Source organism: Stomoxys calcitrans, chromosome 1 (genome assembly GCF_963082655.1).
Source record: "Stomoxys calcitrans chromosome 1, idStoCalc2.1, whole genome shotgun sequence".
NCBI lineage: Eukaryota > Metazoa > Arthropoda > Insecta > Diptera > Muscidae > Stomoxys > Stomoxys calcitrans.
The window spans coordinates 200122469-200145859 of record NC_081552.1 but is presented as its reverse complement, the minus strand read 5'-3'; the positions used below and the strand labels follow the sequence as shown (position 1 = coordinate 200145859).

Sequence of the window (23391 nt, the reverse complement as noted above, 5' to 3'; positions counted from 1 at the left end):
TTCCATGAGGATTTTAGGGGTCGGGTTTTGTGGTCCCCTCAGGGTGGTATGGATCCTCCAGGTTGGTGTGGACCCCCAGGGTGGTATGGACCCCCAGGGTGGTGTGTATCCCCCAGGGCGGTGTGGATTCCCCAGGGTGGTGTGGACTCCCGAAAGTGGGTATGAATTTCGTGCTCCCAAATACCTTTAATTTGAGCCCCATATTGCCATGATTGGTAAATATGTATGCCCGCTTTAGGAGTGTTTTTGGGCGTGCGGTGGTCCCCAGATACTTAGACCTCAAAAAAAATATCAGCATCGTGCTCTACTCTCAAATACCATTTATTTATACCCCATATTGCCATTGGTTTATGGGATGAGGCGTCCCCCAAACACTTGGCCTTAAAATTGTTCATCAAATTCGTTTTCTAATCTCAAATACCTTTCATTGTAGCCACATATTGCCATGGTCGGTAAATTTGTACCCATTATGTTTTGGGGAGGGGAAGGTGCCCTTAATATATGGTCCCAGATTTGGATATCAGATTTGTATTCTACTCCCAAATATCTTTATTTGAGCCCCTTTTTGCGATGGTCAGTTAATAATTGCGGTTTGTGAGATATCAGATTCGTATTCTTCTCTCAAGTACCTTTTATTTGAGCTCCATATTGCCAGGGTCAAAAAATAAGTCATATTTGGGGGTGTTTTAAAGAAGGGATGGACCCCCAGAAACTTGGATGTCAGATAAGTATTCTACTCGCACATACCTTTCATTTGCGTCATATATTGCCATGGTGGGTAAATATGTCCGTTTTAGGGGGTTTTGGGGGTTGGGGTGGTCCCCAAACACTTGGTCCGACAATTGGATATCAGAAACGTTTTCTTATCATAAATACTTATCATTTGAGTCCCATATTGTCATGATTGGTTTAAATATATATTTGGTAGGTTTTACGGGTGGGGAGGCTGAGGAGGCCAAATTTTTGTTTTTAGGTTACAAAGTCAAAGTGTCAAAGAGAAAGATGCTCAGTATGCTTTGACATTTCATCATGAATAGACTTACTAACGAGCAACGCTTGCAAATCATTGAATTTTATTACCAAAATCAGTGTTCGGTTCGAAATGTGTTCATTCACCGTAACGTTGCGTCCAACAGCATCTTTGAAAAAATACGGTCCAATGATTCCACCAGCGTACAAACCACACCAAACAGTGCATTTTTCGGGATGCATGGGCAGTTCTTGAACGGCTTCTGGTTGCTCTTCACTCCAAATGCGGCAATTTTGCTTATTTACGTAGCCATTCAACCAGAAATGAGCCTCATCGCTGAACAAAATTTGTCAAAATTTGAACACATTTCGAACCGAACACTGATTTTGGTAATAAAATTCAATGATTTGCAAGCGTTGCTCGTTAGTAAGTCTATTCATGATGAAATGTCAAAGCATACTGAGCATCTTTCTCTTTGACACCATGTCTGAAATCCCACGTGATCTGTCAAATACTAATGCATGAAAATCCTAACCTCAAAAAAATCACCCTTTATAAGAGAGCACACAAAATTTCGCTTAAATCGCACTACCCATCGCCGAGATATGGCATTTCTGAAAATGAGAGTAAGGGGGGCACTTAAACTACCTTACCTTACCTTACCTGTGGCTTCCAGTGGCTCAAGAAGTCAAATCGGGAAATTGGTTTATATGAGAGCTTTATCAGGTTATAGACTGATTCGGACCGTACTTAGCACTGAAGTCATATCAGAACGCCACCTGCAAAGTTTCAACCAAATCGGACAAAAATTGAGGCTTCCAGTGGCTCAAGAACTCATATCTATTTAGACCGTACTTGGCACAGTTGTTAAAAGTCAAATTGTGGCTTCCAGGGGCTCGAGAAGTCAAATCGAGAGATCGGTTTATATGAAAGCTATATCTACATCTGAACCGATATGGCGCATTTGCAATCCCCAACGACCTACATCAATATTAAGAATCTATGCAAAATTTTCAAGCGGCTAGCTTTACCCGTTCGACCTCTATCGTGATTTCGACAGGCGGACGGACATGGCTAGATCAACTCAGAGCGTCGAGACGATCAAAAATTTATATAGTCTATGTAGCCTTAAACGAATATTTCGAGGTGTTACAAACAGAATGACTAGATTAGTATAACCCCATCCTATGGTGGTGGGTAAAAAATGAAAATAGGTTTGTCACATTTGAACAGACGGAGACAGACGCACGTACGTCACTGATAAAAGCCATTCTCATCCACAAATAATAAAGCAAGTGCAAAAAGTGGCTTCATATCCAACTCATCTGAGTGCTGCTCATTAGCAAATAACACACGCTGTCCCACAATCAAATTGAAAAACACATCTACACATTACTAAAACGTTCGAGCATCTCTCACTCTATCGTATATGTGCGTGTGTTTCTAGCCTAGATTGTTTTTAGTTGGCATGCGTAACAAGCAATTGCTTTGGCCATTGAGTGCAAAATTTAGGGTCTCATACAGTTATCTGATATCCATAGCTCATTTGAATCCCTATCTCAAAAAATCCGCTTTTATGGGATTAAGACCCTAAATTGGAAGATCGGTCTATATGGCAGCTATATCTAAATATAGTCTGATTTAGATGACAGGAGGCTTAATACAAGTCACTGTGTCCAATTCCAACGAAATCGGGTTATAAATGCAGCTTTTATGGGCTTAAGACCCTTAATCGTCAGATCGGTCTATATGGCAGCTATATGTTAATAGGGTTCGATATGGGCCATATTCGATTTGAATATCGGGGCGCCTAGTACAACTTCCTAAAAATTTCAGCAAAATCGAACGAAAAATGTGGTTTTACGGGCTTAAGACCCTAAATGGACAAATCTATATATATGGCACCTATATATATAGTCCGATCTGAACCACATTTGAGCCGGATGTCGGGACGCTTAAACCAACTCACTATATCAAATTTAGCAAAATCGTACAAAAAAAGTGGCTTTTATGGGCTTAAAACTCTCAATCGGCAGATCGGTCTATATGGAAGCTATATCTAAAAATTGTCCGATATGAATCATATTTAGGTGTGATGACGAAAGGCTTAAAATAACTCACTGTTTCAGGTTTCATGGGCTCAAGACCCTAAATCAGCAGATCGCTCTATATGGCAGCTATATTTAAATATAGAATGCATCAAATTGGCTCACCTTCATCTTCCTCGTGAACAGGCAGATTTCAGTCTTCTCTTTGTGACCAACTATTATTCGATGTCCTTCGGGCCTGATCCTGAAAACTTAGCTTACATATCGCTAGGGGCATAACCACAGATTCCAGAATCCCTGGAATGTGTAGGGTAGTTCCTAGTCTCGCAAGCTCATCCGCTTTACAATTCTCTGGGATATCTCTGTGGCCCGGCACCCAGAACATGTGAATTTTTAATTCTTTAGTCATCTCGTTGCAAGACCTGCGCCATTCGAGGGCGATTTTTGTGTTCCGAAATACGTGTTCCAGCGATAAACTGTCTGCCTGGTTGTCTAAGAAGATATTTATGCCAATCGTCGTAATGACATTATATCTTAGCCATTTCACCATTTCTTTAATTGCAAAGATCTCTGCTTGGTACACACTGCAGTTTTCGGGTAACCTTTTTGGCATGACCAGTTCTAGATCTTTAGAGTACACCCCAAAGCCCACCTGGTCGTTTAGTTTGGGACCATCAGTATAGAAGTTTATGTAACTTCTATTACCAGGGATATAGCAATTCCAATCGGTTCTATCAGGAATAATCGTACAGTAATTTTTATCAAAAAGCGGCTAAGGTAGGGTGTTTTCCACACTGCCTGGAACATCGGATATCATATCAAGGATAACATAGTGTCCATAGCCGCCCCATGATCAATTAGAAAGCTCCCTTAAGCTCACGGCAGTGAACGCAGCAATTTGGGTAGCCACAATGTCCAGAGGCATAAGATGTAGCATTAAATTCAGTTCATCAGATGGTGTCGTCCTCAGTGCGGCTGTGATGCACAAACGAACCATCCTTTGGGTGCGGTTAAGTATTAAGCAGTAGGTGGACTTTTGAAGCACCGTCCACCAGACCACAACACCATATAGCATAATAGGTATGACAACTGCAGTATATACCCAACGCATGGCACGCGATCTAAACCCCCAACTTTTGCCAAAGGCTCTCTTGCAGGTGTATAGGGCAAGAGTTGCCTTTCTCGTCCTTTCCAAAATGTTGGATTTGAAGTTCAATTTCCTGTCCCATTGTATTTTGCGCTTTCTGTAAATGGAACATTCTCTCCACTCAAGGAGACAGGTTCCACTGTAGACAACTTGTATCTCCTGCTGAAAAAACTACTTGCACGGATTTATACCTAGACCTCTTTCTCACAGACGTGTAAAAATCTCAACAAATCGCTGACATTTTCTCTAATGAACCCAGGTGTTCATCGTCATAGGCCTTCATGCTAAACTCGGCGCCACATAATGTGCCACAATAATCATAATGTACCATGTTGACTTTTTCCTCTTAAATTTATTTCTCTTACAATAGTCCTCTCTTAGTTTACATCAATATAAAGGTCTAATTCTATATGGGTTTTTTCTTAAATACTCTTTAAAATGTTCATCATAATCAACCTTTTCATTTTTATTCGCTAATCGATCATCACTGTCAGCTGAACTTGCTACAGCTCGAAGATAATTCAGATTTGCATTTAGAATATCAAAAGGTTCTGCTTCTCTATGGTTGCTATGGTAAAAATTCGCCTGTTGTTGCTGCTCGGAAGCTTCCTGATATTGTTGTGCGTCCTCTTTGGTCATGGGGAAGCCAACAGTAGCCAATGGTTTAAATGCGTCTTCCGGTGATGTGAGAATTTGATGTCGCCTCACATCACTGTGATAAATCACTTGATTGCCATAATTGAATTGTGAGGGTGGCACTACTTGTTGGTGATTGGAGTAACCTGGCAATGCTAAATTCTTAGAAGTTCTACGTGTTGTCTGTAATGATGGGGGATTTCCTGATTGCTGCCGCTGACCGCCATTACGTTCAATGTAATAGTAATCATCTCCAACGACAATGGGTGGACCAGTCCACAGCATTTGTGTGGGTGTCGTGGGTGAGGATGAAACATACTGATATTGATGTAAAGGTACATAATTCACACTTTCCTTCGAATGCAAGGCGGGTGATGATATAGCACCCACATTCTGTGAAGGAAAATATGAAACTTGCCCATTTAGTCCAAATGGATTATTTCTCTTCACTCCATTCTGAGGCATTTGGGGAAATTTTTCTACAGCGCCATAGGAACCATATTGAGATAACTGGGCTTCCGCTGGTCCACAAACCAGCAAAGCCATAGCCAACAGGAAGCCATAGTTGTTCTGTAATCGCATAAATCAAATTGAATTTTAAATTCCCACTGTGCAATTGGAAAAACCACCCAGCAAACGAACACTTACTTGGCTAATCATATTGATGCGATGTTGTTGAAGCAAAATCCATAAGAAAACTGATTCAGAGGCAACATAACAAATCACTACTTATATATAAAAACTTAGAACCTTGTGGGCTTCATACGTTAACTTGGGAAATGTAGGGAGGAGACGACAACGGAGTTGTTTAATCGCCATAAGCTTTGCTCAAATGTTTCGATGATCTCAAACAAAAACCTCACGTTTTTCCCTGAACGCGACACAGAAAAAATAGAAACGTCAATTTCAAAATATTTCATATGGAAAATATTTGTCGTTACTGGTGTTTCGCTACACCAGGTTGACCGTTTACCCCTTCTCTATGTCGCAGTAATTGATCATTTAGGTACTTGCATGTTTATGCTCTGTGAACATCTAAAAATTACGCATAAACGCGTTGCAGGGCTAATTTGTTTTAATTCACAACTCTAATTGTCAACTCACGTAATGTTTTCCTTTTTTCCTGCTGATAATCTTTTGCACGTCTTTCTTTGGCCACCCCCCCCCTCCACAAAATCTGTTTTCTCATCCATTCTAACCTAGACTGTACAGTGTACACACTTGGTCAATTATTCGTCCGTCATGCCTTTGTCCGTCTTGACGTTAATCTTTCCTCTGAACATTTTCAATTTTAAAATTTTGTTTACATTTTTGTACACTATTTTTTGTTTATTTTTGAAATTAATTAATCTGTAACTATGACTGTATACGAGGGTAGTATGAAAAGCCGAAGGAGAAAGGCAACAGTTATATGGCAATTTAAAACAAGTAAAAAAGGTATTAAGTACTCACCACCATGGATATATTCATCATCTTATTTAGTAACAACTCGCCCACACAGAAAAAATAACTCTTGGAAAAAACCAACTACCAAATTTGTGAAAATCTCAACGAATTTTAGCATTGAATCGAAGACATTACATTTTTAGAGTGTTTTTAACTTTTTTTAGTTTAATTAATTGCGACACTTATTACTGTGCAGCAGTACTTATTGATTTATTTCATCATAAAACAAGTAAAAGCGTGCTAAGTTCGGCCGGGCCGAATCTTATATACCCTCCACCATGGATCGCATTTATCGAGTTATTTTCCCGGCATCTCTTCTTAGGCAAAAAAGGATATAAGAAAAGAGTTGCTCTGCTATTTAAACGATATCAATATGGTCCGGTTCGGACCACAATTAAATTTCAGCCAATTCGTGTAAGAATTGCGCCCATTGCGGCTCACGAAGTAAAATAGAGAGAACGATTTATATGGGATCTGTATCGGGCTATAGACCGATTCAGACCATAATAAACACGTTTGTTGATGGTCATGAGAGGATCCATCGTACAAAATTTCAGGCATATCGGATAATAATTGCGACCTCTAGAGGTCAAGAAGTCAAGATCCCAGATCGGTTTATATGGCAGCTATATCAGGTTATGAACCGATTTGAACCTTATTTGACACAGTTGTTGAAAGTAAAAATAAAATACATCATGCAAAATTTCAGCCAAATCGGATAGGAATTGCGCCCTCTAGAAGCTCAAGAGATCAAATCCCCAGATCTGTTTATATGACAGCTATATCAGGTTATGAACCGATTTGAACCATACTTGGCACAGTTGTTGGATATCATAACGAAATACTTCGTGCAAAAATTCATTCAAATCGGATAAGAATTGTGCCCTCTAGAGGGTCAAGAAGTCAAGACCCAAGATCGGTTTATATGGTAGCTATATCAGGTTATGGACCGATTTGAACCATACTTGGCACAGTTGTTGGATATCATAACAAAACATGTCGTGCGAAATTTCATTCCAATCGGATAAAAATTGCGCCCTCTAGAGGCTCAAGAAGTCAAGACCCAAGATCGGTTTATATGGTAGCTATATCAGGTTATGGACCGATTTAAACCATACTTAGCACTGTTGTTGGATATAATAAGAAAACTCGTCCTGCAAAATTTCATTTCAATCGGATAAGAATTGCGCACTCTAGAGGCTCAAGAAGTCAAGACCCAAGATCGGTTTATATGGCAGCTATATCAGGTTATGGACCGATTTGAACCATACTTGGCACAGTTGTTGGATATCATGGCAAAACACGTCATGCAAAATTTCTTTCCAATCGGATAAGAATTGCGCACTCTACAGGCTCAAGAAGTCAAGACCCAAGATCGGTTTATATGGCAGCTATATCAAAACATGGACCGATATAGCCCATTTACAATACCAACCGACCTACACTAATAAGAAGTATTTGTGCAAAATTTCAAGCGGCTAGCTTTACTCCTTCGGAAGTTAGCGTGCTTTCGACAGACAGACGGACGGACGGACGGACGGACAGACGGACGGACATGGCTAGATCGACATAAAATGTCACGACGATCAAGAATATATATACTTTATGGGGTCTCAGACGAATATTTCGAGTAGTTACAAACAGAATGACGAAATTAGTATACCCCCCATCTTATGGTGGAGGGTATAAAAATGATGTCGGTAGGCTAGAGAATGCGTGCAAGACCACCAGACAAAAGATCATGAGTTTAATACCCTACGGCACCAAAATTATTAAAATTTCTTTTTAAGGGTGACAGAGAAAAAACCCGAGAGCAGCAGTAAAACAAACGAGAGCGCGAGCCGAACAAAAAAAAACCAAAAACACCACCACCCGAAGCAAAGCACATGCGTTGGCTGGTTAGGTGGTTTTTTGCCTTACTTATAGATATATTGTTGTTGTTGTTAAATGTTGGCTTGCAAAGAGTGCCTTTCAACAACAAATTTGTACTTTGGGTCATTGAGATTCAAAATAAATTGTTGCAAGAAAATTAACAATTTTCGTAGTTGTTTTTTTCGACCAAAGTTGTTGTTTTTCAAAATTATTTTTATCTGTGCACCATATCCATAGTTATATCCAAATATAAGCTGGTCTGGATCATATCTCATTCAGGTCCCGAGAACTCTTATACAAGTCACAGTTTCAGCGAAATCGGGCAACAAATCCGCTTTTAATGGGATTAAGACCCTAAATTGAAAGATCGGTCTATATGCAAGCTTTATTATAGTCTGACCTGGACCATATCCCGTTAGGATGACGGGAGGCCTAAAACAAGTCACTGTGTCAAATTCCAGCGAAATCGGGTAATAAATGCAGCTTTTATGGATTTAAGACCCTTAATCGGCGGATCGGACTATGTGGCAGCTATATGTTAATAGGGTCCGATATGGGCCATATTCGGTTTGATTACCGGAGCCCCTAATACAACTTCTTATTTCAAATTCCAGCGAAATCAGTGGATAAATGCAGCTTTTATGTGCTTAAGACCCTTAAGAACCCCAAACTCTCAATCGACAGATCGGTCTATATGGCAGCTATATCTAAAAATTGTCCGATCTGGATCATATTTAGGTTTGATGACGAAGGGCTTAAAACCATTTGACTGTTTCAAGTATCAGCGAAATCGGATTTTAAATGCAGCATTCATGGGCTCTAGACCCTTAATCGGCAGATCGCTCTATATGGCAGCTATATCAAAATATAGACCGATCTGAACCATTTTTGAGTCGAATATCGGGATGCCCCCATAAACTCGCTATTTCAAATTTCATAAAACTCAGATAACAAATGCGCCTGTTACGGGCCTAAGACCCTAAACCGTCATACCGGTCTATATGGCAGCTAAATGTAGATAGGGTCCGATATGAGCCATATTGGGTTTGAATATCGGGGCCCCTAGCATAACTTCCTTTTTGAAATTTCAGCGAAATGAGGCAAAAGTCGGGTGGTGCCGACTGTATGCGGTTTGAATATGGGGGCCCCTAGTACATCTTCCTGTTTCAAATTTCAGCGCAATCGGAAAAAATTCAACTTTTACGGGCTTTTAACCCCAAAACGCCAGATCGGTCTATATGACAGTTATATCCGATCTGAACCACATTTGAGTCGGATGTGAGGACGCTAAAAACAACTCCTCGAAATATTCATCTAAGACCCCATCAAGTACATATATTCTTGATTGTCATGACATTTTAAGTCGATCTAGCCATGTCCGTCCGTTCCGCCCGTCTGTCTGTCGAAAGCACGCTAACTTTCGAAGTAGTAAGGCTAGACGCTTGAAAATTTGCACACATACTTCTTATTAGTGTAGGTCAGTTGCGGTTGTTAATGGGCCACATAGGTCCATGTTTTGATATAGCTGCCATATAAACCGATCTTGCATCTTGACTTCTTGAGCCACTAGAAGGCGCCATTCTTATCTGATTTGGCTGAAATTTTTGCATAAGGTGTTTTTATAATTTCCAAAAACTATGCTCAGTAGGGTTGAAATCGGTCCATAACCTGATCTAGCTGTCATGTAACCCGATCTGGGGTCTTGACTTCTTGAGCCTCTAGAGGGAGCAATTCCTATCCGATTTGACTGACATTTAGCGTGTTTTGTTATGACTTCCAAAACAACTGTGCCAAATATGGTTCAAATCGGTCTATAACTTGATATAGCTGTCATATAAACCGATCTGGGATCTTGACTTCTTGCGGCTCTAGAGTGCCCAATTATGCAAATTCCAAATTTTGCCCATAAACATTCCACTAAGGAACAGGGGCAAACTTCTCGCATATCAATGAGTGCAGTCCGATTTAAGTTTTAAGCTCAATGATAAGGGGCCTCCTTTTTATAGGCGAGTCCGAACGGCGTGCCGCAGTGCGACACCTCTTTGGAGAGAAGTTTTGCATGGCATTGTACCTCACAAATGTTGCCAGCATTAGGAGGGAAAAACCACAGCTGAAAATTTTTTTTCTGATGGTCTCGCCAGGATACGAACCCAGGCTTTCAGCGTCATAGACGGACAAGCTAACCTCTGCGCCACGGTAGCCTCCCAATTATTATTTGATGAAATTTTGTACAACGACTTCTCCCATGACCTTTAACATATGTGTCAAATATTGTCTGAATCGGTCTATAGCCTGATACGTCTCCCCTATAAACCGATCTCCCTATATTACTTCTTGAGTCCCTAAAGGGGGCAATTCTTATCCGAATGTCTAAAATTTTACATAATGACTTCTACTATGGTTTCCAACATTCAATTCAATTATGGTTTGAATCGTTTGCCGTTGTTTGCCTAAAAAGAGAGACCGGGAAAAGGACTCGACAAATGCGATCCATGGTTGTAGGTATATAAGATTCGGCCGAACTTAGCACGCTTTTACTTGTTGTATACTAATCATGACAATATGGGCTTAAGTGAAGGATATTTTGAAAAAGTGCACAAATCTAATATTCATATCTGACTACCAGTGTCTAGAGCCTCCCCACCCCAAAAATCCCCCAATTGGTTATATATACCGATTATGACAATATTCGGCTCGAAGGTATTTCGGAGTAGAATACGAATTTTCCACCCTGTTTTGAATTCTAATGGCATGGTGACGAAAGAACGACCCTATCTATCATTTGTAGTATGATACAAAACTTAAGTGTGATTTGAATTTTTAAGTGTATTTCATATTAGAGATTTTTTAAGTAAATGCATTATTGATATTTTTTTTTAATTATCGATCGATCCTGTATCGATCCCGGAACTAAATCCGACAGTACTTGGTATCAACGCAAAGTTTGTTTATATGTCTTGTTTACCATACTGATTAAGCGTACCTCGTATCTTCAACCGCTTAAATACAAACATGTTTATAGAAGATTCTCCGAAGTATTATTGCGGTTGTATCTCATATGCATTAATAATTTTATGTGGTATCTTGCTATTGTTTTTGTTATTTTTTATACTATTAATCATTCTCTAATTTTATTTTCGTATTTTTTCTTTTTATTTCTCGATGCCTTTTTACTGTCGGAATTTGTATCATCAGATGAAAACACCTGCGATACAAAATGACTTCAGTTACTACAGACGTATCGTCAGCCGGCAACGTATCGATGCCACAAATAATATGCTGGTCAGCACGGAATTGGCCAATCGCATGTCATTGTTTTATGCCCATGCAACGCCCATGTTGAAAGTATTAAGTGAAGCTACCTCCAAATTTGTCCATGATAATGCCGATGATGTTGACAACACAACGGAAACACTGGGCACAATGGCAAAAGTGTGTCTGAGAATGCTAGAAAATCCGTAAGTATAAAATTTACAACAAAAACAATAAATAATTGTTTTATGTTTAAAAGATTATTAACCAATATATATGTGAGTATATGTGGCATAAATTCATTACACACAGTTGTGTTTAAAATAAGAGCAGCTCGCCAAAATAATAATATTCATTGATTGTATTTTTCTAAGACGCAGTTACTTTTAATACTGTTAGGTTAGATTAGGTTCAGTTGAAGGCCATGCGTCTATCAATCTCGGTTACTAGCCGCTTTACGCAGAGGTAGAGGCGTACACGTGAGTTGTCTTATCACACTTGAATCACGTGTCAATCACGTGATTCGTGACTGACATTCAAATCCAATAATATTCTTCGTGCGTGAGCGTAATTGAGTGAAACCATGCTCACGAAACTAATCACGTCGCGTGAGGAAATCAAGAGACACTCACGACTCACGAGACAATCACGACACACAATCACGACTCACGAGTTGTGTGTGGGCGTGCATGAGTAAAAGTTCCGTCTCGTGAGCGTGCGTGAACGTGAGTCGACATAAAAAAAGTCGTGCTCCAGCGTGCATGAGTAAAATATTTTCTTTAACATCAGGATAAGTTAAATTAGGCAAGAGTGGCAGTCCCTTATAGCCTCACTTAGATAATTTTTAAGTCCATTGTGATACTACAGTAGCGACAGACCAACCGCCCGACATTTCATTTAATTCCCATATTGTACCGATCCGTTTGTAGGTGTTTTTTATGAGGGGTGTTCCTCAGAGAATAGTCTTGTGGTAAAAATGGGATACTTTATTTTTTGGTATCTGAAAGGGGGCAGAGCCTCCCTCCTTACATTATTTTCAAAAACCCCAGATCTTGAAGATTGGTGAGGCCATTCAAGCAAAAACTTAGTATCCAAGTTTGGGGTGGGGTAGCTAAGGAGGCCCTGCTCATCCAAAACCCGCAAAATGGATATTTAGATCAACCGCTACAATATGGGATTAAAAGGTATTTGAGAGTAGAAAACGAATCTGATATCCAGTTATGCGGCCCATCACACCCACAACATCCCCTAAATCAAAAAAATGTTACAGCCATGGTAATATTGGGCTCAAATGAGACTACCAAAAGTCTGGGGGTCCACCCCATTCACAAAAACGCCTCAAATAGGACTTTTTCAGTTGCAGCCAAGTGTCATACAGGTCCTAAACCCATTTATTTTGGGGCATTTCTCTCGAAAATTTGGGCTTGGTGTAAGAATGGGACTATTTTTCTAATTTTCTACTCCCTCTAAGCTTTTCATAAACTATTCATAGTCATTTTTTAAAACAAGGTGGAATTTTTTACAGCCAATGCAAATTTTAGTTGCAGTCAAGTGTAATACAGGCCCTTACCCCATTTTTGGTTTTATGGGCCTCAAAAGGTTGTTAATGTTGTTGCAGCAGTGTGTTGTGTTGTTCTATCTATCGTTTGCTTGGTTCTGTTGAATATCCAGATCCAGATCTGCGACTAAGGTTGGTGGTATCCAGAGGGATCTGGATCTGAGTCAAGTAGGTCTGGCTGGATATTTAAACAGGGTTGTGTGGTCCCAGGTTTCAATCGGGACACACATCCTGCACCTTGCCATCAATCCTTGCTCTATAGGAGTTGAGGTGTGTGCATCTGCCGGATCATAATTGAACTAGAACTACTCTAGTTTGCCGGGGAGGTCAATTTTTTCAGGTGCGATGGATGGCTGTCGTTTTCCAAGGACAACATTCACCCGATAGCTATTCACCGCATCTGCTACCGTTTCTGCAAGAATATTCCCCAGATCCACTTGATATGCCGTTTGATCTAGAGGTCCTCTCTTGTGACGCTGAACCTCTCGCCCTACATAATGAAGATCAACCTTGAGGCTTCTGGGCGGTGGATACCCATCCACAAGATGACGATTTAGTTGGTCCCTGCGATAACAGCCCGAAGGTATTGCTTAAATAGCAGTAGTTATGTCTTCGCTCGGATAGGCTCTTTGTCTCTTGATGAAGTTGGTCCACTTGAGAACTGAGGAGACAGCCCGTCGTAGTTTGAAGAGCGCCATTCTGACAGATCTGAATATTGTGACTCTGCGTGCCACATAGCTGAAGATACCACACTGGCGCTGCATAACTTAACACTGACCTGCTAATTGCTTTGTACGTGGTCTAAAGGGTGATTTTTTTGAGGTTAGGATTTTCATGCATTAGTATTTGACAGATCACGTGGGAGTTCAGACATGGTGTCAAAGAGAAAGATGCTCAGTATGCTTTGACATTTCATCATGAATAGACTTACTAACGAGCAACGCTTGCAAATCATTGAATTTTATTACCAAAATCAGTGTTCGGTTCGAAATGTGTTCAAATTTTGACAAATTTTGTTCAGCGATGAGGCTCATTTCTGGTTGAATGGCTACGTAAATAAGCAAAATTGCCGCATTTGGAGTGAAGAGCAACCAGAAGCCGTTCAAGAACTGCCCATGCATCCCGAAAAATGCACTGTTTGGTGTAGTTTGTACGCTGGTGGAATCATTGGACCGTATTTTTTCAAAGATGCTGTTGGACGCAACGTTACGGTGAATGAACACATTTCGAACCGAACACTGATTTTGGTAATAAAATTAAATGATTTGCAAGCGTTGCTCGTTAGTAAGTCTATTCATGATGAAATGTCAAAGCATACTGAGCATCTTTCTCTTTGACACCATGTCTGAAATCCCACGTGATCTGTCAAATACTAATGCATGAAAATCCTAACCTCAAAAAAATCACCCTTTACAAGGTTTCTTTGTCACCACCCCAAGTGCTGCCGCCAAGCGACTTGAGAACCTTGTTTTTATTTCTGACCTTATCGCAGATTGCAGTGAAATGGGAGGAGAATTGGAAAGAGCTGTAAAATGTGACACCAAGTATTTTGGGACACTTGATGTTTGGCATTGTTACTTCATCGACCATCACAGTCAACTCCCTACCCACCTTACCCAGAATGTGGCTCAAAATTCCATGGCATATATCTTCAGATCTCTTACAGGGAAATAATAGGCAATTTCGTAGAGGTAGTCTTTTAACCTATCGCAGGTATCGCCAATGGGTGGGCGCCTGATGCCATCATTGTACAATTTTCCGCATATGATACGATCTATATGCCGCCTGGAGGGGATGGAATAGAAGACAGTTACGGGTTGAACAGCGCCGGAGATACCTCCCATTTTCACTCTACGGAGTTTTGACTTCTTATCTCGAAATTCCACAAACGACTGGCGACCATATAGATAATTCGCGAACCAGCGTTTCAAGCCTGGCTAAAGGGACGTGTTGGCGATGTCCTCAAATAGTTTGGCATGACTGTCCGTGTCGAATGCCTTCGATAGACAGTGCCACGAGGACCGTCCGATCACATGGCCTGGGCTGATTGAAGCCACGGCAAATGTGTGCGGTGATGGCATGCAAAGCAGTTGTTGTGCTATGCAATCTTCGAAATCCATGTTGAATCTCGGCGAATGGAAATTCTCCTACGAGACTCGGGAGGAGTAATGCCTCAAGTGTCTTAGTTACTGGTGAGAGAAGGGAGATCAGTCTGTACGATTCTCCTAAACTCAACACATGGGTTGCCCAATACCGAAATATAAAAGGCAACTCTCGTTGTTAGTAGCATTACGGAAGTGTTTTTTAAAGGCCCATTAGTCCTACATTTCATCAAATTTATATCAACAAACTCCGACATCCGCAAATTTTGGGAAAAACCCGGGACCCCATAAGTATATACAATATATTTTCGACATTCTCGATTTAGCCATGTCTGTCCGTCTGTCGAAATCACGATAGCGGTCGAAAGCGTAAAGCTAGCCGCTTGAAATTTTGCATAGATACTTACTATTGATGTAGGTCGTTGGGGATTGCAAATGGGCCATTTCGGTTTAGATTTGGATATAGCTGTCATATACACCGATCTCCCGACGTGATCCCCGGAAGCCGCAATTTTGTCCGATTTGGCTGAAATTTTGCACTTAGTGGTCTGGTATTACTTCTAACAACTGGGCCAAGTATCGGCCAAATAGGTCTATAATCTGATATTGCTCCCATATAAACCCATCTCCCCATTTGACTTCTTGCAATCCTTACAATCCCCGATTTTGATCAGATTTGGCTGAAATTTAGCACATAGTGTTCCGTAAGGACTCTCAATAACTGTGCCAAGTACGGTCCAAATCGGCCAAGAAAATGATATAGCTCCCACATAAACCGATCTCCCGATTTGACTTCTTGAGCGCTTAAAAGCCGCAATTTTTAACCTATTAAACTTCTTGAGCCCTTACAAGGCGCGATTTTTATCCTATTTGACAGAAATTTAGCATATAGTGTTCTTTTATGACTCTCAACAACTGTGTCAAGTAAGGTCTAAATCGGTCTATAACCAGATATTGCTCGGCCCAGCCAAACTTAATTAATTGGGTCAATTAAATTATTAATTGAAAATTTCAAAAATGTCAATCGTTTTTATACCCACCACCATAGGACAGAGGGTATATTCATTTAGTCATTCCTTTTGCAACACATCGAAATATCCATTTCCAACCCTACAAAGTCTATATATTTCGGATCGTCATAAAATTCTAAGCCGATTTAACGATGTCCGTGTGTCTGTCCGTCCGTCTGTTGTAATCATTCTACAGTCTCCAAAAATTTAGATATTGAGCGGAAATTTGGCACAGATACGTCTGTTGTGCTGCACGCAGATTAATGTTATGAACGGGTAAAATCGGACCATGTTTGGATATAGCTGCCATATAGACCGATCTGCCGATTTAGGATGTGAAACCCATAAAAGCTGTATTTATGGCCTGATTTCGCTGAAATTTTTAACAAATTTCGCTGAAATTTTTAACAATTAACCCAAATATGGTTCAGATCGGAATATATTTGGATATAGCTGCCATATGGACTGATGTGTCGATAATGAGTCTGAAACCCACAAAAGCTGCATTTATTATCCGATTTCGCTGAAATTTGAAACATTGAGTTGTTTTATGTCTACCGACATTCAACCTTAATATGGTTTGTATCAGACTATATTTGGGTATAGCTGCCATATAGACCGATCTGCCGATAAAGGGTCTTAAGCCCATAAAAATGCATTTATTACCTGATTTAGCTGAAACTTGAAACAGTGAGTTGATTTAAGTCTCCCGACATCAGACCTTAATATGGTTCAGATCGGACTATATTTAAATATAGCTGCAATATAGACCGGTCGGCCGATTTAGGGTCTGAAGTCCATAAAAGCTGCATTTATTGCCCGATTTCGTTGAAATTTTTTAGAAATTGATTTGTTTTAAGCCTCCCAACATTCGACACTTCGCCCTGAATGCGGATATCGAATTCGTGCCATTGTAGCCCTTGACGCTGCAACGTGCTCGAATCTTGGCGAGAACATCGGCCAAAACGGTGTTTATCCCTTCTTAATGTTGGCAACATTTGCGAGGTACAATGCCATGCATGATTATTTATAAAATTTTCCCCAAAGAGGTGTCGCACTGCGGGACGCCGTTCGGACTCGGCTATAAGAAAAGGTCCCTTCTTATTGAGTTTAAATTTGAATCGAAAAGCACTCATTGATGTGTGACAAATTTGCCCCTTCTCGGTTCCCGGTGGGTAATGTTCTCATTAGGGAAGGGATGGCACCTCAGACATTTCGACTCAAATATGGATATCAAATTCGTGCTACACTTCCAAATCCCTTTAATTTGAGCCCCATATTGCTATGGCCAGTAAATATGAATCGTTGGGAAGGTGTTTTGGGTTCGGTTTTGCCGTTTTCCATATTGCTATGGCCGGTAAATATGAATCGTTTGGAGGGTGTTTTGGGTTCGGTTCTGCCGTTTTTCAGTCTATACGGGACATATATATATCTATTGGCTAATGTGCCCATATTGGGCGTTTTTGTGGGGGTGGGTTGACCCCCTATACTTCGACATTAATTTGTGTGCCAGATTCGCTATCTACTACCGCATACTTTTTATTTGATACCCATATTGTCCTTATCGGTCCACTTTGATTTTGGGTTCGACTTTCCTGACCATATTCGTAATCCACTTCCGAAAACCTTTCATTTGAGTACCATATTGTCATGATCGTCAAGTAAACCTATTTTAAGGGGTTTTGGGGCTGGGGCGGGCCGCCAAGTACTTGGAACCAACTTTTGTTATGAAATTCGTACCATACTCTTAAATAACTTTCTTTGAATCCAATATAGTCCCGATCGGTCCACTTTTATTTTTGAGTAGTACTTTTGGGGTAAGGGGGAGGGTCCGCCCCCCCCTCCCGATATCAAAAAAGTTCAGCCGTTTATGAGTCTATACGGAACAAACAAACAAACCGACAAACAAACACAAATTGGATTTTATATAAATATAAAAGATAAACGTTTTATACCCTCCTCCATAGGATGGGGGTATACTAATTTCGTAATTTCTGTTTGTAACATCTCGAAATAGGCGTCGAAGTCCCTATAAAGTATATATATTCTTGATCGTCATGACCATTTAACTCGATCTAGTCATGTCCGTCCATCTGTCCCCGTCCGTCCGTCTATCTGTCGAAAGCACGCTCATTTTCGAAGGAGTAAAGCTAGCCGCTTGAAATTTTGCACAAATACTTTTTATTAGTGTAGATCGGTTGGTATTGTAAATAGGCCAAATCGGTCCATGTTTTGATATAGCTGCCATATAAACCGATCTTGGGTCTTGACTTCTTGAGCCTCTAGAGGGCGCAAATCTCGTGCGATTTCAATGAAATTTTGCATCTTATGTTTTGGTATCACTTCCAAACACTGTGCTAAGTATGTTTCAAATCGGTTCATAACCTGATATAGCTGCCATATAAACCTATCTCGGGTCTTAACTTCTTCAGCTGTTAGAGGGCGCAATTTTTATCCGATTTGGCGGAAATTTTACATGAGGTGTTTTGGTATCACTTCCAACAAATGTGCTAAGTATGGTACAAATCGGTTTATAACCTGGTATAGCTGCTATATAAACCGATCTTGGACCTTGAGTTCTTGAGCCGCTAGAAGGCGCATTTCTTATCCGAATTGGCTGAAATTTTGCATGAGGTGTTTTGTTATGATTTTCAACAACTGTGTTAAGTATGGCGCAAATCGGTACATAACCTAATATAGCTGGCATATAAACTGATCTCGGGTCTTGACTTCTTCAGCCTCTAGAGTGCGCAATTCTTATCCGATTGGAGTGAAATTTTGCACGACGTGTTTTGTTATGATATCCAACAACTGTGCCAAGTATGGTTCAAATCGGTTCATAACCTGATATAGCTGTCATATAAACAGATCTAGGGACTTGACTTCTTGAGCTTCTAGAGGGCGCAATTCCTATCCGATTTGGCTGAAATTTAGCATGACGTATTTTATTCTTACTTTCAACGACTGTGCCAAATAAGGTTCAAATCGGTTCATAACCCGATATAGCTGCCATATAAACCGATCTGGGATCTTGACTTCTTGAGCCTCTAGAGGTCGACAGATCCTCTCATGACCATCAACATACGTGTTTATTATGGCCTGAATCGGTCTATAGCCCGACACAGCTCCCATACAAAACAATCTCTCTATTTTACTTCTTGAGCCCCCAAAGGGCGCAATTCTTATTCGAATTGGCTGACATTTTACACAGGTCTCCAACATATAATTTAATTGTGGTCCAAACCGGACCATATCTTGATATCGCTCTAATGGCAGAGCAAATCTTTGCTTATATCCTGTTTGGCCTAAGAAGAGATACCGGGAAAAGAACTCGACAAATGCGATCCATGGTGGAGGGTATATAAGATTCGACCCGGCCGAACTTACCACGCTTTTACTTGTTTTAATTGAATTTTTGTTTTCAATCGCCTTTTCAAAAACTGTGAGTGATATTATCATTTTCGTGTTTGAAGCAATTTCAATTAAAAGTTAATTGTTTCAGTTAATTTCGTGATTGAAGCCAATTTTTATTTTTAACTTAACTTGCAGCTACTTGTGGTCTTTATTCCGATTTTTGGTAAAATGTTTAATCTAATTTGATTTCTTTTATTGTTTCTTTCGCTTCCAGTAAACTTTTACAGCAAATAGAACGCGAAGAAACCCAAATGCTAGTGCTGCGGGTTATGGTCGGTCTAGTAATTCTCTACGATCATGTTCACCCGGTAGGCGCATTTGCTCGCGGTGCACATGTCGATGTCAAAGGATGTGTGCGATTGTTGCAGGCACAACCTGCCATTAGAGCAGAACCACTACTAAATGCCCTGAGATATACGACAAAACATTTGAATGAGGAGAATACTCCAAAAAATATTAGAAATCTACTGGCAGCATAATATACAAGTCCAGCAGAGAAGCAACAAAAACTACAACAAGAGCAAACGGAATATAAAAAGGACGATAAAAAAATATATATTTTTTATTGGAGGTGCTGTTCAAATGGTGCACGACGGCTATCAATCAAGTGCCGGTTGTTTTTTAACATAACCACCACCTCATCTCCCTCCCAAGCGAGGGGGGTATACGTCGTAGGTCGTCTTTTATATTTTTTAGAAAATAAATAAAAAAAAAAATAAACAAGAAAACAAGAAAAATCTAAATAATTTTATGTATTGTGCGTGCTTACGTGTTTTTATTATTATTTTGTTTTATATATATATAATTAATTAATTATTTTTATTATTATTATTGTGTCTTAAGATTTTTTACCTTAAAATTAATATATAAATAGAATTGTTGAGGTTTTCCCATCACCGCAACAACATAAAGAAATGTTACAACAAACACCAGCAATTAGAGTTTTATCATAGACTTTTTTTAACTTTTGTAAAATTTAAGAGAACTTAGTCTAATCTTGAAATGTGTCTGTCTGTATTAGTTTCTAATTTTTATATCGATTTTCTAGGGATATCAGATGGCTAAGGATTAATATTTACTTAAAGCGCAGAAAACATAAACTTCAAATACAGAAGCATTCTTTGAAAGCTGTTACAAAAAAAAAGGTCTCTAGTCCGTATTTTAAGAAAAATTTAACTTTTGAAGGGGAGTTATTAGGGATCTTTATGTCTTCGATGTACCCCACAAAGATATACTATTATGGCTTATGGATCTCTATGTCGTTTAGCCATGTCTGTCAGTTCATCTGCCTGTATGTTGCTAGTTCCTCCAAACATACATCTACTGGGCCAAAACTTGGTAAATAAACGATTTTTTATGGGTTTATAGAAACATGGTCTGTATCGTACTATACTTTGGATATAGCTCACTTTATGGACCAACCCCTTGACTTAACTTCTTCAATCCATTTCGATGAAATTTGGAATGATGACTTGTTGTGGTGGTTGTGGTAGACACATTTGCTTGTATAGGTAGCAATCCCCGTCAAGCTTTGTTTATTAAGAGGAGCCAATAAATCGCCTTCTCACATCGGCCATCATAGGAACTCAGTTTTTAAGCAAGAGCCGGGGCAGCTCTGCCTCTCACTGAGACTCTTCACTCGATGCCGCTGATTGTCGGCAACTGCAGTTATAGTTACTCCGTATGGAACATGCCACCATACGCAACCGTGGACGCGCCCGTTAGCTCCCAGCTAAGCTTCTCGTGATAACGATGACCACACAGATGGGAGCTCATGTTGCTGTTGTTGTTGTAGCCACATTTTCATATGAAGGTGGCTATCCTCGTCAAGCTTCTGTAGATGAGCAAGCTCCTTCCGGTGCAAAGAACCGATCGTTATTAAGAGGAGCCAATAACTCGCCTTCTCACATCGGCCATCATAGGAACTCAGTTTTTAAGCAAGAGTCGGGGCAGCTCTGCCTCTCACTGAGACTCTTCACTCGATGCCGCTGATTGTCGGCAACTGCAGTTATAGTTACTCCGTATGGAACATGCCACCATACGCAACCGTGGACGCGCCCGTTAGCTCCCAGCTAAGCTTCTCGTGATAACGATGACCACACAGATGGGAGCTCATGTTGCTGTTGTTGTTGTAGCCACATTTTCATATGAAGGTGGCTATCCACATCAAGCTTCTGTAGATGGGCAAGCTCCTTCCGGTGCAAAGAACCGATCGTCGCGGGAACAGAGTAGCCATTGGTTATTTAAAAGCGCCAATAACCCGTCTTGTCATATCGAGCATCATAGACACTCAGCTTTTAAGCAAGATCCTATGCCGCTCTGCCTCGCACTGAGACTCTCGGCTCGATATCGCTCATTGGCCACGACTGCCGTTGCAATTACTCCGTATGGAGCATTCCATAGACACTAAGTTTTTAAGCAAGATCCGATGCCGCTCGATACCGCTCATTGGTCACGACAGCCGTTGCAGCTACTCCGTATGTAGAGCCTGTTAACATTTGTTTTGAATTTCTGAATAAAGTAGCTAGTAGAGGCCATCGCAGCGCAGAGGTTAGCATGTCTGCCTAGAACGCTAAATGCCTGGGTTCGAATTCTGGCGAGGAGATCAGAAAAATAGTTTTCAGCGGTGGTTATCCCCTCCCATAGTTGGCGATATTTGTGAGGTACCATGCCAAGTAAAAACGTTTGCCCAAAGAGGTGTCGCCTGAGGCCCACCGTTCGGACTCGGCTATAAAAAGGAGACCCCTTCTCATTGAGCTTAAACTTGAATCGATATGAGAGAAGTTTGCCACTATTCTCTATTGGAAGGTTCATGGGCAAATTTGCAGTAGGTGAAGAGAAAAACCTTAGCCCAAAATCGATTTCACATACGAAAAGTCCGTGTCTAAAAAGAATTTCCTTTAAACTTTCTGGTTTGATTAGCTGACCAATCCCATTATTGACAAACAACGTTACGTCACGAATGAGAAGACTTATGCCACGCAACACACATTCCGACGCCTTATGCCTAGCGATCGGTTCTAGGCAGCGGACCTATTTTTCTGTTGAGCACATGGAGAAGGCACATGCGCGCGGAGACGAAATAGAGAGAGAAAAAGGGAGAGAGAGGAAAGGGAGTGAGAGAAAGGGAGAGAGAGAAAGGGAGAGAGGTAAAGGGAGATAGAGAGAAAAAGGGAGATAGAGAGAGAAAGGGAGATAGAGAGAAAAAGGGAGAGAGAGAGAAAAGGGGAGAGAGAGAGGAAGGGAGAGAGAGAGAGAAAGGGAGAGAGAGAGAGAAAGGGAGATAGAGAGAAAAAGGGAGAGAGAGAAAAAAGGAGAGAGAGAGGGAAAGGGTGAGAGAGAGAAAGGGCGGGAGAGGAGAAACGAAACGTCGGCGTCACAGAAACTGAAAGCCCTTAAAGAAGTCCTTAATATTGCGAGGTTCGAATGTCTGAAGAGAGTTCCAACTTCCCCTCATCCCCAGAGACCCGACAGAAATCCTCCTCGTCTCGGGTCCCTCGCGTTGTTAGCGACCGGACATCGCAGTGGCCAGTAAAGACTCCCACAAACAGCCCAAGGTCGCTTCTTTAGTCCAGAAGAATCATGTCCTCGGCCGCAGACGTCTATTTCTTCGAAAGAGAGAGAAGCGAAATGCCGGCGCACACGTCCACAGAAATTGAAAAACTTCATCTATTAAAGTTTCGCCTCGCCAGGCACTCCAAACCCTTACAGAAGTCCAGATTGTTGAAAGGGTTGAATGTCAGAAGAGAGTTCCAATTCCTCCTCGGGCCCATCGCGATGCCAGCGACCAGACATCGCAGTGCCAGTCAGTGACTCGCACAAACGGCCTAAGGTCGCTTATTGAGCCCCAGGACAATCAATTTTTTCGACCGCAGGGTCTTCGCCACCCTGCAGCCCCAGCCAATAAAACGTCTACGCATTCGCGTTAATAGCTAT

The 23391-nt window shown here is 40.8% G+C and overlaps 2 protein-coding genes across 9 annotated transcripts in view; one reads left to right on the top strand and one right to left on the bottom strand.

Moving 5' to 3' along the window:
* The window catches only part of LOC106087391 (CYFIP-related Rac1 interactor B), a 153575-nt gene extending 133188 nt beyond the window's left edge, over positions 1-20387 (top strand). For all 8 annotated transcript variants that reach the window (XM_059360379.1, XM_059360377.1, XM_059360371.1 and 5 more), the window contains exons 4-5: positions 11315-11577; positions 19670-20387. In XM_059360379.1, coding sequence (XP_059216362.1) covers positions 11315-11577; positions 19670-19934 — 528 coding nt within the window. In that variant the 3' untranslated portion in view covers positions 19935-20387. The remainder of the gene's footprint in view (positions 1-11314; positions 11578-19669) is intronic.
* Positions 4498-5676, bottom strand: LOC106087392 (uncharacterized). Its single transcript, XM_013252419.2, has 2 exons — positions 5450-5676; positions 4498-5371 (listed from the first exon to the last, which is right to left on the bottom strand). Exons 1-2 carry the CDS (start codon positions 5459-5461, stop codon positions 4553-4555), a joined length of 831 nt encoding a protein of 276 aa, XP_013107873.2. The 5' UTR covers positions 5462-5676; the 3' UTR covers positions 4498-4552.
* Positions 20388-23391: the final 3004 nt, after the last annotated feature.